Source organism: Notolepis coatsorum (genome assembly GCF_963971535.1).
Source record: "Notolepis coatsorum genome assembly, chromosome: 1".
In the NCBI taxonomy this organism is placed as follows: domain Eukaryota; kingdom Metazoa; phylum Chordata; class Actinopteri; order Aulopiformes; family Paralepididae; genus Notolepis; species Notolepis coatsorum.
The window spans coordinates 53242094-53259039 of record NC_140165.1 but is presented as its reverse complement, the minus strand read 5'-3'; the positions used below and the strand labels follow the sequence as shown (position 1 = coordinate 53259039).

Below are 16946 nucleotides of genomic sequence, written 5' to 3'. Positions count from 1 at the left end.
CAAAGACGTCATCTTTGACAGAGGATGTTAGTCGACCCTACACCCGGGTGCCAGTGCCAGCGAGGACTTCGTCAACATGGAGAACGGCGGCTGGGTGGCGTAGCAGACATACCCTCGTCACCAACGCAGGAGATGCTGGGTTCAACTCGGTGTCCCGTTAACCAGTGTTGCTGTTCTCTCTGCCTGCGTTCAGGGTGAAGGTAGGAGTCCTCCGAACTTTAAACACTTCTTCTTTTCTTCCCTTCTAAATGTTTTGTAATAATGATGTTTCCAAAACATGTGTTGCTGCAATACATTGAGGATACGATGCGTGTTGTGTGTGAATTGTCTTGTCACTGGTATAGCTTTTCTCTCTGTAGTAAATCGGCGTTGTTTTTTACATGTGTAAAAATGAACTGGTTTGGTTTGCGATGAGAACATGTGTGTTCATGTAACGTTGTACCGTGGGTGAACTCACAACTAAGAGGGTTAATTAACCTGTAAAGCTGTGCTTAGTGACATGTGATTGAGGAATGAATCTTTTTTCTCAGCCTGTGATGACAATGAACAGCATGTTCACACATTGACAGAGGTGCCTGTTCGCCTTGGTTGTATCAAGGGTAAGATAGGAGGGGTGACCCCCCGGTTCCCTGGGGCTTCCCCCCCTCCTCTCAGACATGTTTGGTTACAATATATTGTGTCACTGTGTTTGTGGGGATACGATGTAACCCTCAGCTTAATTGCTGGGGTTGTGCTTTCCGCTTGAGAAACTTTTTTCCTAAAGAAAAGGTTGTTTAGTCACTTATCATCTCCTGTTTTGCTTGAGAGCACTGGTTGTCTGTTTATGCTATGGGGGTTAGCTGACAATTTTACGAACACCGACTCCGGACTGGGGTCCTCTGCTCGGCTTCTTAAGCGGCGGACGGAGGATCTTGGTCTGACGCCCATGATGGTCAACCTAGTGGGCCGCAACCGAGTTCTGGTTAAAACCCGGGTTTCTCTGGACGAGCGGATGCTTCTCTGTCCCGTGCAGGCCCCATCTTTCACATAAATGTGGAAGTACACCCTAACGAGGAAATGTGGGCATAGGATCTTCTTTATCGGGAGTTCCATGTTCAAGTCGGCTGCAGCCCGGATGGGAATTGTGCTGGCTCCGCTGTATGTCTGGTAAATCACTGTTGAAAACTGTGTTTGACATTTCTTTTTCACTTCCCTCTTAGGATGGGGAGGGATTCAGGCGGCGGCTTGTCTGAAGTGTGGCTTGTTATGTCGTTGTGTACAGTTCAGGTGATAGCTGCTTAGCTGGCGTGCTAGTTTGTGGCCTACTGTTGTTAGCCAGTCAGCTGTTAGCTGCGGCGCTAGCCCGTTGTGTTCACCAGGCTAGTAAACGTTAGCTTGTTGCTATCAGTCGGACGGCTGTTAGCTTAATGCTACACTGTTGAAACGTTACTGTGACTATAACATGCCTTAAACAAAGACGTCATCTTTGACAGAGGATGTTAGTCGACCCTACACCCGGGTGCCAGTGCCAGCGAGGACTTCGTCAACATGGAGAACGGCGGCTGGGTGGCGTAGCAGACATACCCTCGTCACCAACGCAGGAGATGCTGGGTTCAACTCGGTGTCCCGTTAACCAGTGTTGCTGTTCTCTCTGCCTGCGTTCAGGGTGAAGGTAGGAGTCCTCCGAACTTTAAACACTTCTTCTTTTCTTCCCTTCTAAATGTTTTGTAATAATGATGTTTCCAAAACATGTGTTGCTGCAATACATTGAGGATACGATGCGTGTTGTGTGTGAATTGTCTTGTCACTGGTATAGCTTTTCTCTCTGTAGTAAATCGGCGTTGTTTTTTACATGTGTAAAAATGAACTGGTTTGGTTTGCGATGAGAACATGTGTGTTCATGTAACGTTGTACCGTGGGTGAACTCACAACTAAGAGGGTTAATTAACCTGTAAAGCTGTGCTTAGTGACATGTGATTGAGGAATGAATCTTTTTTCTCAGCCTGTGATGACAATGAACAGCATGTTCACACATTGACAGAGGTGCCTGTTCGCCTTGGTTGTATCAAGGGTAAGATAGGAGGGGTGACCCCCCGGTTCCCTGGGGCTTCCCCCCCTCCTCTCAGACATGTTTGGTTACAATATATTGTGTCACTGTGTTTGTGGGGATACGATGTAACCCTCAGCTTAATTGCTGGGGTTGTGCTTTCCGCTTGAGAAACTTTTTTCCTAAAGAAAAGGTTGTTTAGTCACTTATCATGTGTGCTTAGCAAGGTCTGTGGCCTTTACATAATCGAGGACTTCTGTCTTCTCTCGTTATGAAAAACGGCGTTCCTCTGTAGTAAGAGTGTACTTTTGCCATTTTTTGTTGTGATGAAGGGTTGTGTGTGTCTTTGTGATCTACAACTGGGTTAGGTTTGGCGCACAGAAGCACATGTGTAAGTCTGGACCGGGGCTCTTAAAGGGGCCCTCTCTGTTCTGTGTTTTTTCCTTAGTAAAACTCAGGTAGCAGGTTAGTACATGAGCTATGTGAGGCTGTTAGATGCTTCATGTAGCATGCTATGACTGTGTCAGGCTCTACTTGTCATTACATCGTATCATGGGTGAGGGGTCGTAAAGGGGTGAACTGGTAATCCTTTCCTCCCCTTTTCTGATTGGTCAGGGGTTAAAACCCCCTTTCCTTCGAGGTTCCTGTCACGTTGCTGTTCGGCACGTTACAGGGTAAGGGGGGGGGGGAGTTTCCTGGTCCCACGCCCTGAAAGACTGGGCGTGTGCACCGCGGAAATTCCCCCGCCATAGAGTACGTCACTGAGCGCGTCTCTATTGGTAATGTTATGGATCTGTTTCAGGGAGTTGTTAGAGCTCCTCCTCACGAAGCTCCTCCTCAGGGAGAAGTGCCTTCTGTGAGTTCGGACTCTCCTTCCCAGTGAGGGAGCCTCCTCAGAGTTCAGAGCCTCCTCCTCAGATTGTCAAGGTGAGTAGAACTTCAAACAAGGAGTTCTGCTCTATTGTGTGTGTATTCGATTCAATTCGATTATTGAGTGTGTATTGGTTCAGTGCCTCCTCCTCGGAGAGCCCTAACCCAAGTGTTACATAGCTCAATGTTGCAATATATTCTTTTCAATCTATACAGCCCGCGTGGGAAGTCTCTCTGGGGATTTCCGTCTCCTCCCTGTGGCGAGGGTGGCGGGATGTAAAAATGTGAAAAAAATTTACCCTCAGCTGCGTCACGTGGGATTCATGTCAGTCTGTGTTTCTTTCTTTTTTAAATAAAAAGAGGAAAGAACATTAAGCACGACGGCTCCGTGTCGTTCTCCCAGGCGACTTGGAGGAACAATGTCTGGTGTCTTGCTAGACTATCCATTGATGTGTTTGGGTCTCGACGCGTACATAGTGCTGGCTCTGGGTGTTTCTGTTAAGAATCACGCAGGGGGCTAAGTACGCCTTGGTTGCTCGTTATTAAAACAGCGTTTTTATAGGGCAACTGGGATGGAGTTTTGTCTCTTCCGAGCGCCAGTTTACTAGGTTGTCTCGATGAATTCTCGTTCATATCTGGGGGCTGTTAACGGAATAGATCAGAACATAGGTAGAGGGGTCTCACGCCCTTGGGGTGGGCCACTGAGCGCGGTACAAATGGGACCGTCTGGGTGGCGCCCTCTTTTCATGTTTTAGATCGACACGCATACCTACCCCCTCTTCTGGAGTGGGCATGTCGGCGTGGTTAGGGCACGGGACTGGTTCTGGTCGCGCTGGTCCAGGTCAGTTAACCCGTTGTCTGCCGGGGAAGCAGATCTGCTGTTTTGGTACCCTGAGGGACTTGTGCTTTTTTCGGGGGGAAAAATGCCGGGTCGGCCCGGGTGTCACAGGGTTAGGCGTTATGGAGACCCTTTGTTGGGTACACGTTGTACCTAACACTATCATAAGGGGCTGGTTCTCCTTTCTTTCGCTCCTCTCTCACGCATGGCGAAGAGGGGGCTGTTGGGGTGGTCTTCTGGACCTCCTCTGGTAACCCTGTGTGCTTCCCGAGCCGCCGGGCCCGGTCCGAAGTAATGTTTCGTTGAAACCGTAGGCCTGGGATAACCCTTTTTTGGAAACTGAAACACTTGTACTGCGGTATAGCTGGTGTGTTTTGGAGTTTTTTCTTGAGGGGTTATAGGAACAACCACCGTCTGTGTACCGAGAGGGTGGTTGATTTCCTGGTGTGTTGGAGCAGAGTCAACTCCCGGGTTCCCCGGTTGAGTGTGCCCCTGCACATTCATGACGTCTGCCAATCGTGTCAGCCTTCTCTGCCTCGACCCCTCTGGGTGGTTTTTTTTTTATGGAGGCTTTGTCATGGTGCGCAACAATGCCAGCATACGCCGGGGTGCTGTTTTCAGTTGACCCCTTTGGCGCCTGTCTCGTCCGCAGTGCTCCAGGCTCGGGTCTACAGCCTGCTGCCTGGTTTTCCCCGGTGTGCTGCCTGCTTCCGTTGGTTAACCTTGAGTGCTTTACGGCCATGCTGACTGCCTGTGTTGCAGGGTCAGTGTGCCAGGCGGCGTACTAATGGGGGGAAAGGGCCCGCTCTTGGAGGGGCCCTGTCCGAATACGCTGGCGATGTGGGGGGCGGTGTCACTAAGTGACTGCCTGGTGGGGTCTTGATGCCTGGCGTCATTGACCTCTCCGGGCCCCCTTTTTCCAGGGGATCCAGTCCCTTCAGTGGGTCTGGGTCTTCCTTCGCGCTCCGCTGCTACGGCCTTGCCACAGGGTTGAGTTTGCTCTTGGCCCCGTGATTTTGGGGGCAGTAACGAGGGTTGTTCCTTCCGTTCGTTCCCTGGTGGCATGCGGTTGTGCGTGTGCGTAGTCGTGGGGTCAAGCCACGGTCTGCTCACCCTGTGCGTTCAGTTGCTTGAGTTCCTCTTCTCACGGTCGGATCCGTCTCCCTCCCGTCCTCCAACAGGGAGGGTATCCCTCCATTAGGGAGGGTCGGGGGGCTCGGTCCTCCCTGGTCTGATGGTTGTGGGGGGCCTCAGCGGGGTACATTTGTCGAGCTTCTGGCTTCCGCTCAGCTCCTCTTGTGCAGACTGACGCTGAGCGTCACCAGAATTCATAGAACTTGGTTATATACATAACCTTACGTTAACCTTTCACTACCACACTACAGACGGTTAACCCTTTCACTACCACACTACATATGGTTAACCCTTTCACTACCACACTACATATGGTTAACCCTTTCACTACCACACTACAGAAGGTTAACCTTTCACTACCACACTACACATGGTTAACCCTTTCACTACCACACTACAGATGGTTAACCCTTTCACTACCACACTACAGACGGTTAACCCTTTCACTACCACACTACATACAGTTAACCTTTCTACAGATGGTTAACCCTTTCACTACCACACTACAGACGGTTAACCCTTTCACTACCACACTACAGACGGTTGACCTTTTAAATATAGCTTGCTCTATTTCTGTTGGGCAGGGAAACTCACTCTTGCTAATTTCTCACAAGTTGCCTCCTGCAGTTTTAAGATGTGGTTAAAGGTTATGTGTTTTGGTTACTTCTGCTACTAAAATAGTACACTTTTAATAAGTTCAAGAAAGTACAACTTAAGTTTGGTAAAATAAATGTGTCTAAACTTTTTACACTTACAGTTTACTAAGGACAAAATAAGGTGGTTCTTGAAGATGAGGGGCGTTTTGTCAACATAATTTAAAAATGATGGACACTGTTTATATATGAAGGCTGTTGTTTATGAGGGCAACCAGGGAAACATTGTGATTGCTAGGAACCCAGTGTGTCAACATAGATGTAGACATGTCAAATATAGAAAATATCATCTCATCAGATCTGTCATCAGAGAAGAAAGAATGACACTGGTTTACTGTCCAACGGACAACAGGGTAGCAGACACTATGAGGAAACCTGTTCCAAATTAAAATTGAAGGGATTTACAAGGGTCATGTTTAATGTGTAAATATTGACTGTCATACCCTGCTGATGTTTTGGAGTATATTATTTCCTTTGTAAAATGTCTTTCGAAGAATGTCTTTCGAAGAAGTTACCCAGTATGCTAATACAAACCTAAGTGGGAGTGTTGAAGTCAGAGGTTCTAGGTAGGATTGTTAGTAACTGTCTAACTGCATATATAACTGTTTCCACTAGAGGGCGCTCTAGGCGGAGCCACTCAGGAACACCACCAGGTGGCGAGTATAAATAGAGATGTCTCCTCCCATTCTTTCTCTTTCCCCCAGCCTCTCAGTGAGAGGAGAACTGTAGAACTGCTGCTCTGCCATGTGAATAAATAAACTACGCCAGTTAAGGCTCAAGATAGAAACCATGCCTCTTGACCACATTATTGTCGCCCTATAGCCGGATTCTGTCAACAACTATCACCAGTGATGTACCTGAACGCGCTCAATGAATGTTCATTCATTCATTCAATGTTCATGAAAGCGTTCGTATTTTGGGCGAACGTGAACTGAACGTACTGTATTTCCGCTAGATGAACGTAATTGAGAACGCGTTCATTCTCAGCGCTGTATAACGGCGTTCAAAAGTGCGTTCATTCTCAGCACTGTATTATAACAGCGTTCAAAAGTGTGCCAGATTTCATATGTCTTTCAGCCGAAAACCCAGTTAAAACACACCGTAAACAGGCTTAAAAATAATGCGGAAAACCACTCAATCTGGCAACCGCAAGGTGCCTGTGACACGTACGCTGCATGTCACCCCTGGCTGTCGCACAAAAATATGAATGAATTAATTATTTTATTTTCGGCGTATGAGCATTTAAAAGAGTTTTAGTTAAAGTCAGTAAATGTTTTGCACTTTGAATATTGAACTTTGAGGTACAACCTTAGTTTCATACCTCAGCCTGGTTCCTACCTCGTGTTGTGCTAGTACAGAGTTATGTCGGAACATGTTTATATGTTATATGTTTGCACAATGACTACTTTCACTTTTGGTACTTTAAGTATATTTAGATTATTATACTTAATAAAGACCATTCAAGCAGCACGTTTTTCCTCATATTTCCTCAAAATATACTGTAGAGATGAAAGCTGCAGCTGCTACTAGTGTGGACTGAATGGGCGGCAGCAAAGCGTTATGGAAATGCCAGTATTCTGATTGCTGTCTGTGGTTCTATATGGGTTGTGGCAATACATTTGACAAATAATAGCTCGCAGGAACGTATTGAAAAAATACTATAAATTAGTTCATTTTTGAAACCATGAACTTTAGTTCAAAATTTTTTATTATGACCTATGAACTGAACTAGTTCATTTAAAAATGTGTGAACTGTGAACTGAACTAGTTCATGTAGAAAGTGAACTTTCCCAACACTGACTATCACACTAAACACATGCTTTGAATTAGCACATGCAAGCACATGAGTACCAAGTATACTCTCAGAAAAGTACATATGGGTAGAAATATACTTTTAACAAACTTAATGTACTAAAAATAAACTTTCAGTATGGAAATAAAATATTCCTGGAATTCTGAGGTATCGAACCGGCAACCTTCCGGTCACAACAAGCCCGCTTCTCTAACCAATTTGGGCCACTGCGGTTGCTGACTCCTATCTCTACCCTGCACGCCCCCTGGCTGGGTCACGGGTTGTATATTGTATTGTACTATACATGGTATATGTACCATGTATAGTATAGTATTGTATAGTAGTGTACATAAGACCGTGCCTCATCCGTAGCTAACATTGTATTGCACTATCGCAGGACCTTAGCATGTCTTTTACCATGCTTTTTGTAAACGTTATGTACATTATACCTGTTATGTCGTATTCTTATTACTTGTATTATTGTACAAATGTCTTATTCTTATTACTTGTATTATTGCACAATCGCTGCGGGCATGACATCCCGCATTTCACTGTATGCTTGTGTGCCGTGACAAATAAAACTCTTGACTTGACTTGCGTTCACGGGGAGGACAGTGGGGTTCCATTAGGCGAACGAGTGTCCATAGTTGTCTGTGGCTAATCATAAGCAGGAAGATCAGCTTGATATTAACCTCCGTCTCACTCCATCATCATCTGAGCTCATCAAACTCTTATCTCTCATCAGTCCACAGACGAGCTGAGCTCGGCACTCAGACACGTGACAGTGGCTCAGGAGGTAGAGAGCGCTCGTCTGGTTATCGGACGGTTTCCGGTTCGATTCCCGCTCCTCCTGGGCAGCGTGTTGAAGTGTCCTTGAGCCTTGATTGGTTGAGGAACACAATTGTAAAGCGCTTTGGATAAAACGATATATAGATGCACCATTTACCATTTACACGTCGGGGATAAAAGGTAAAATTTTTGGGACCCAAATTCACCGCCACCTCTGCCAGGAAAAGGCTGTGGTGGGCGCATTCTTTTCGTATAATATTTAGTGAAATTCTCGTTATATCCCAACAATCACCAATATATCAAATGCACTGAGAAGAAAAGTCAGGTTCCTGTGACTGTCCCACGCCCTGTCACCAGACATTCCAAAACCTTAGGGTGGGCAAACCTTTTCTTTTGGCCTGCCAAGCGCTGTTCCCAGGATCGCATGGGGGAAAAACTAACAGCGCCGCCGCGATCCTCGCCGCAAAGTACCCACAATGAACGAAACCGCTTGCAGATCAGTAAAGCTGAGACAATATGCCATTTGGAAGAATCGATAAATCGGGACAAAATTATCGATAAATATAGATATTTTTATTAGTATTTTTATATATATATATAAAGAAATATTATTTAAACACATTTATGTTTATTTTGCCACCATCTTTAGTGTTACAGATTTCCCCAATACTTTTATAGTCGGTGGTATCTGGATGTGATGGAGGAGTGCACTGCATATTGAATGCACAGTGCAGAGTTGCAATTCAACTGAATTGACATGAAATGATTGAATGACAATTTTATTAACAGATTGCAGAATGGGTACAATACAGTACCGCTCAATACACACAATTGTTAAGGGGATGCAGACCAGAGAAAGACTTTCGTCTTGTTTACATCAGGGTCCCCCATTTTCAATTCATAATGCATTTTAAGTAAGGGTGCAACTTGCTCCGTGCAATCCATTCTTTGTGGATCTAGCCCTAGTATTTTAGTATAAAGTATTAAAAAATTATTTACACATGTAGGGCGGTCAGGTGGCGTAGCGGAGATTGCGTTCGTCACCAACGCCGGAGACGCTGGATTCGCCTGTTCGAATCCAGCTCCCGGCGTTGTCACCAGCTTGGCTGGCCATTCACACTAATACAATTGGCAGTATTAGAGAGTGGGAAAGCTGGAGGGGTGGGTCCGGGTCGTTGTAAACAGCGACTCCTACAGTTCGGTCGGGGCGCCTGCTCAGCGCGGATAGGATCTAAGGGGGGTAGTGTGATCCTTCCACACGTTACACCCTCTCAGTGAGAGTCCGCGCTGCCAGGTGAAAAGAAGCGGTTGATTGGCTAGACGTGTGTCGGAGGAAGCACGTGATAGCCTCCACTCTCCCAGACCGACTGTGGGGGGTAAGTGCGCAGCGACCAGGAAGGGGATTGGGAATTGGCATAACGACTAACATTGGGATGGGAGAAAAATCGGAGGAAGGAGGGGGAAAAAAGATTAAAAAAAAAATAATAATATATAATTTACACATGCAAAAAAAAACTATAAGTGATTCCACTTAACGATTTCACGCAGTTATTGATCATTATTGATAAATCGATAAGTGGTCTCAGCCTTACAGATCAGAGGATGGCAAATACTGTATTTCATATGATCAAATAAAAATCCAGCTTATAGATGTCCGTGCCTCTGGATGTCAGTAGGAAACATTTGATGCAGCATTGAAAAGTGACGCAGAGGTTGTTCTATTTCAGCCGGACATAATAAGCTTGTTTTTGCTCATTTCTCCAAAATTGCCTGCCCCACCTTTAAGTCACGACCCACTATGTGAAATCACACAATATGCTGATGACTTAGTTCTTTGCCAGCAGCCTACTTCTGGGTATGGGAGTCAACAGTTGGGAAACATTGGTATAGGGTTCACAACATGATATTATGATCATCATAGGATAAAACAATGCTTGAAAATATTCTAAAAGTTTTCTCAACAGGTTACATGAAACTGTACAGCCGCATGCCATTGTGTAGACTCAACGACGACACTGCGTGCTTATTCCACACAATTGTACATGGCACTCATCCTGTACAGAAACTTTTAGCTAATTTAACTTTAATTTCAAGTGATATGTTGACATTTTTAGTCTGTGCCCCTTGGTTTTCATGGTGGAAATATTTCCAAACGCCAGGATTCCTTTCAACTTCTTAACCCTTTCACTACCACACTACAGAAGGTTAACCTTTCACTACCACACTACAGACGGTTAGGGTTAACCTTCTGTAGCGTGGTAGTGAAAAGGGTTAACCCTTTGTCGCGTGGCAGTGAAAGGGTTAACCTTCTGTATTGTCGCCGTGAAAGGGTCAACCCTTTGGTAGTGTGGCAGTGAAAGGGTTAAGACACTGAATAAAAATGCCGGCTTCCTCACAGGGAAGGGTTCGGGAAAGAGAGGGGGTAAGTGTCTCCCTCTGAGTACGTCTAAGTGGGAATTAGGAGACGCAGAAATGCAAAGCTGTGTCTTTGTTCGACTTGGGCCGGGCGCGCCCTGCGTAACCGTGGGGACCAGAGCTCTGGGGGCCGGGCGGTGTGTTTGGGTGGCTGCCAGCCCTCTGATCACTACGACTTACTTGATGGAATCCCAGGTAATCCTGTATGGTGTGAGACGAATAGAATATGATCCCCTCGGCGGTGACGACCAGGACGAAGCCGTTGAGGGCCTGCAGAGGAGGAGGCAAAACAGGCGTTATTTTATAGTCCTTTGTATGTCCTTTTATCCAAAGCGACATACAAACTGTGTACAACAAGTCAGCAGGAGGGGGTACAGTACACCGTGGGGTGTAAAGTACTTGAGTAATTGTACTTTGTTACAATACTTAAGTATTGTTTTTGGGGGATTTGTACTTTATTAGGTTTGTATACTTGTACTTTTACTCAATTACATTTCAGAGAAAAAACAACATACTTTTTACTCCTTACATTTAAAATGCAGACCTACAAGTACAATGTACAAATCTTGCAGGTCCAACCATTTTTATTAGTATATTTGTTTCTCTGGCCGAACTAACGTTAACGTTATTAATCCTGCGGCCGCACTTTATTTAAAAACAGCCAAAATCCCACAAAATCTTTTTTATGATAAATTCATGAATACTTTTTTGGGGGGGAAAGCAATACTTTTATTCCGCACCTTTCTAAATGCTCTGGATATGTTATGTTTATAAAATATTATTACTGTACATACAAATCAAACAAAAAAGAGACAGAGTCAACTGACTTACAAGATAGAAATGACTTAAAAGTACTGGAACATAGAAGCTTCTGTTAAATACATCCTGACAAACATTTCATCCATAACGAACAATGATTGTTTTTATGAATTCTCAAACGTGAAGCACCAATACAAATATACAAGGGTGATGCAGTAAAATGCAAGGTTAGGGTCAATTCGCTTTAGTCAGGCATGATTATTTCTTTCAGAGACGAGACTTACGATCCAAAACACAAGTGATTGAGGGAAAATGCTCTATTGTCAGCATATAAACTATAATAAATATTCACATTTTTGTATTGACGTGAGAAGTGATTGGACCTTTTGCAGTAGTAAAGATACTGTACATAACAGTTGCTGTTAGACGCCAGTGTGTCATTTGGCATGTGGGGGGGTGGGGTGCAGTGACTTCCCATCAACTAAACTGTGAGACACAGGCTCATTCTCACAGAGACGATGAAGGAAGGAGAGAGAGAGCGAGAGAGAGAGAGGTGAGAGAGAGAGAGAGAGAGAGAGAGGGTGAGAGAGAGCGAGGGTGAGAGCGAGAGAGAGCGAGAGAGAGCGAGAGAGAGGGTGAGAGTGAGACAGGGTGAGAGAGGGTGAGAGAGAGAGAGGGAGAGAGCGAGAGAGGGTGAGAGAGAGAGAGGGTGAGAGTGAGAGAGGGTGAGATAGAGCGAGAGAGAGAGAGGGATAGAGAGGGTTAGAGAGAATGAGAGAGGGTGAGAGAGAGAGAGAGAGAGAGAGAGAGAGAGAGAGAGAGGGTGAGAGAGAGGGATAGAGAGAGAGAGAGGGTGAGAGAGAGAGAGAGAGAGAGAGAGAGAGAGAGAGAGAGAGAGAGAGAGAGAGAGAGAGAGAGAGAGAGAGGAGAGAGGGGGTGAGATAAAGAAGCAAAAAGAAAACACAAGAGAAAGAAAAATCGCAAAAACAGGGCCGTGACTTCACACAAGCAACAAAGAAGAGGGGGGTGAGGCGGTGGGAGGATGGATAGGAGGGAGTAGGGAGGGGGGGGGTTGAGAGGAGGAGGGTAGAGGAGAGCACGAGGGGGGGGGGGGGGTAAGGAGGGGATCAATCACACAAACCCAATCGGAACAGAAGGGCGACTCACATCTTTAGCCACTATGTTCTCTGCCTCGACAACGCCTCACCCCCCACCCCAACCTCTCTCGGGGGGGGGGGGGGGGGGGGGGGGGAGTAGAGGGGGTGGGGTGGTAGTAGGTGACGGCACCTGTCTCCTAATGTCACACAGGGTCCTGACCACACTGCACTGCGATGGAGCTCCTAAATCTGTCTGATGACACACCGCAGGGGGCTGCCTCCAGCCCACTCCTCTGTTGACACAGATCTGAAACTCCCTGCCCTCGGAGAGATACACATGTACTGTACACACACCACACACACACACACACACACACACACACACACACACACACACACACACACACACACACACACACACACACACACACACACACACACACACACACACACACACACACACACACACACACACACACACACACACACACACACACACACACACACACACACACACACACACACACACACACACGTTCAAATGCAATACAAATGGACCCCATCTCTTCTCCCTCTACACAAAAACTCTGGGTAACGTTATCAGATCCCATGCCTTCTCATTGCTATGCCGATGATATATAAAACGGGTATAAAATATAAACAGTATAAAACGGGAATGTATGAATGAAAAAGTATCTGTTTCTTGCATCTTGACCGGAAGAAACTCAATGACAATCGACTATATTATTAGATCCATAGCTATAATATTTAATATAGTTTTAGCACTGCAAACATCGGCATGTATCCCCATTCATTAAAGCGCTGGCACACACGGCCATACGGCCCACAGCGACTTCTGGCGCTGAATGTGTTAATGAGTGCTCAGTTAGTGGACAAAATGTGATGTATTTTACTAGGGCAGGCTTTCTCAAAATGGGTGCCATGATGACGACAGTCTAGAGGTGTTGCCAAATAGTTAAATCCTGCTTATATTCAAAACACATTTATGGCCATTAGCTATATCTTTTTTGAGAGTTTTTGCAAGTGGTCGATGGGCTAATATCTAGCTAACATTTAGATGTTTCTCGATCTGTACTGTCCCTATTTCCCCCTGAATGTATCCTTTAGGTTAGGGTAGAGAAAGTTAGTTTAACTGTATTTGAAAGTAAAAGACTAAATAAATTGTTGCCTATGATGAAACAATCACGTTTAAAATACTCATTCCCAATCCCATTGTTGAAAACATACTGTGGCGATCGGTGAAGAATGAGGCAGTTCGACTTCTCTTCAGGCACTTTATTGACCGCCCACCTGCTGGACAATTCCCCTCATACCCCTTGGACTCTTCATACATTTATGTAGTATCATCTTGTTAAGAATCCCTGCCTGTCTGTTGTCTTTTGTGTTCCCATCCCTTGTCTGGTCTTGTTGTCCTGTCTAGCTTAGGTTTATGCTCTTGTCTTGTAGTTGTTATTTAGTCTGTATTGCATTAGTGTCACTTTAGTCTGTCAGTCAGTTTCCCTCCCAGGCAGGGCCGACTGGGAAATAATTCATACCGGGAGATATATAGCGCGAAATATAGCCCCAATCAGGCCACTTTTTAACTGTTGTGGCACTAGCAATGCTACTCTCTCCACCTTCAAAAAGAAAAAAGCAAGAGCACAACATATTTTTCTATTTACTATTATAATACAGTTAACCACTCTCTCCACCTATTCAAACAAGGCAAGAGCACAATACCATATTCACTTTACTGATGCACTACCCATCAACAGTTAAAATAGCCCTTTACACAAACATTAAATAACAGACCTTTCATTACAATACTATAATAACAGTAGCCACTGCCAGAATAGTGACACATGTATCACGTGTGGTGAGCACACGCATGCATGCACAACGAAGACAGAAGATTGCGTTGTCTCAATCATTTTAACTATAAAATGAGCTCAAAGTATGAGCTCACTGACTGAAATTTCCAACAAAAAGCATCAATTGTCAAATAATATTGATCACATTAACTAGACTAGATGTTTTTGAGGAAATTAGAAAGGGAACAACAACTTAACCCTTGTGTCTGATCAGATTCTTATTTTTTTGATAACTTTGCAGTGATTATGTTTGTAGCCAATGTGGCAAAGGTGTGTAATCTTTGAATTATCTTGGAATTATTTTGACTCTCTCTTTCATAAATTGTTTATTCAACTTCAGCCCCAATCATAACCACCACATATTGTTTTTTGTAATGTCAGATTTAACAACTCCTTTTGGGAGTGTGCCATCTGCCATTCCATTCGCCGCCTCCACGGTCAATTAGTTGTATCGCCTGGTCCCGCCTCCACCAATCACAAGCGGCAGCACGGCTCCATTGTGTGTGTGTGTGTCCGCGTGAGGGAGAGAGAGTCAGATAGTTCTCCAACTCTGTAGCAGACAGTGAAATCCTAGTTGTTCCCCACCCACCTGGTTATCTAAAAACTATCGCGCCGCGCCGCCGCCACAACTAGAAACAATTGCCTGGCAAAAAAATAAAAAATTATAATAAAAAACATTTATAATATTTTTTTTTTTATATATTTTTTTTATCTGTGCAGGCCAGGCCACCGGGAAAACTCCCGGTGCTCCCGATGGCCAGTCCGGGCCTGCTCCCAGGTGTGGTTCATTGCCAATCAACCCTCATGTGTCAATTACCTTGTGTATTTAGTCTTGTCTGCCCCGTGCCGTTTATTGTCTCCTGTTTGCTGTACCTGTTCTATGTTCCTGATTCCTATCATCGTGTTATCGTGTTACCTTGCCTTGTTCGTTCACTCCGCCTGCCATGCCATGTTTGGTCACCTTGTCTAGTAAGTCTTGTACCAGTTTATGTTTAGTTTATTCGTGTATCCCTTAGTTTAGTTTTGACCTCTTCCAGTTTTCTCTGAGAGGTTTTGTTTGCAGTGTTTCAGTTTATGTTTTTCTAGTAAAGTCCTTTTGAATCTATCCGCCGTGTCCTGCCTGCTTCCTCACTGCCTGTCTGCATTTGGGTCCCACTACCAACACCACCATGCCTAAACACCTAACACTAACACTACACGTTAATCTAATGTTAATCTTAATCCAGGATGAAGACTATTTCACCATACATGACGCACCATATCATTTGCTCGCTGATGGGGGTCCCATGTTGTGCAGTAGGTGCCCTTTTTTTCTTTTCGCCCTTGATTGATTGATTGATTGATTGAAATCTTTAATTAACAGATTGCAGAATGGGTACAGTACCGCTCAATACACACAATTGTTAAGGGGATGCAGACCAGAGAAAGACTTTTGTCTTGTTTACATCAGGAGATACATGTAAACAACGTACTATATGTTTTATGTTTTAGATGTTTATCTATACAATAAGCTCTAAATGATCTTCCAACGGTGGTGACCGGCGTCCGCAGTGCTGTGGAATTGTCTTTCTGGTTCTTTCTTTTTTTGGTCATGGATTTTATCATTAAAAATAAATCAAATAAATAAGAACAGTAGGAGCCATCAGGCAAGGAGCCCTACCCTATCTCTCTCTGTGGCCCAACAACACACACACACACACACACACACACACACACACACACACACACACACACACACACACACACACACACACACACACACACACACACACACACACACACACACACACACACACACGCACACACAGGCATGATGCTTAGACCCCCTGTATACATATTTAGATTCATCTGTCAACTGTAAAAAACAACTAAAGAAAAACACAGACCTCTCTCTCTCTCCCTGGGGTGGGCGAGAAAGAGAGAGTGAGTGAGAGAGAGAGACAGACAGAGAGATACAGGTAAAGATACATAGAGAGGGGGAGAGAGAGAGATATAGAAAGAGAGAGATAAAGAGAGAGGGAGGAGAGAGGGAGGGAGAGAGGGGTGGAAAGTAATAGACAGAGTGAGACAGAGAGAGACAGAGAAAGAGAGAGAGATAAATATACATAGAGGGGGAGAGAGAGAGACAGAGAAAGAGAGAGATACAGAGAGAGACAGATAATGATACATAGAGAGAGACAGAGAGAGTGAGACAGACAGAGAGATACAGAGAGAGAGAGAGAGAGAGAGATACAGAGAGAGAGAGAGAGGGAGATACAGAGAGAGAGTGAGACAGACAGAAAGTCAGAGAGAGAGTGAGACAGTCTTTCACTCTCCTGAACCTCTCAGCAGTCTCCAGAGAGCCAATAGGAAGTTGGCTTTAGTAAGTAGGAACCATATTCCTAAGGCCCCCACGGTTACTCTCGTACACGTTCGACAGACAAACAATATCAGCAAAATTGGATTCAGTTGATGGTTATCTTTTGAGGCCAATTGTAATATCTCTCATGAGTCTCATGGCCAGTACAGAGAGACTCAGAAGGAGCTTCTATCCCCAGGCCATCAGGATGCTCAACGACAATGACACTATTTAACAACCAATCATCTACACTCACAGCACACACATCCACACACACACACACACGCTCACTTTAAATAAACACTCACCGTAATAATAATAATAATAATAATAATAATAATAATAATAATAATAATAATAATAA

At 44.8% G+C, this 16946-nt stretch overlaps 1 protein-coding gene across 1 annotated transcript in view; it reads right to left on the bottom strand.

Moving 5' to 3' along the window:
* The window catches only part of ahr1b (aryl hydrocarbon receptor 1b), a gene marked incomplete at both ends in the record, with an annotated part of 218525 nt that overhangs the window by 99506 nt on the left and 102073 nt on the right, over positions 1-16946 (bottom strand). The window contains one exon of the mRNA XM_084319583.1: positions 10698-10787. Coding sequence (XP_084175709.1) covers positions 10698-10787 — 90 coding nt within the window. The remainder of the gene's footprint in view (positions 1-10697; positions 10788-16946) is intronic.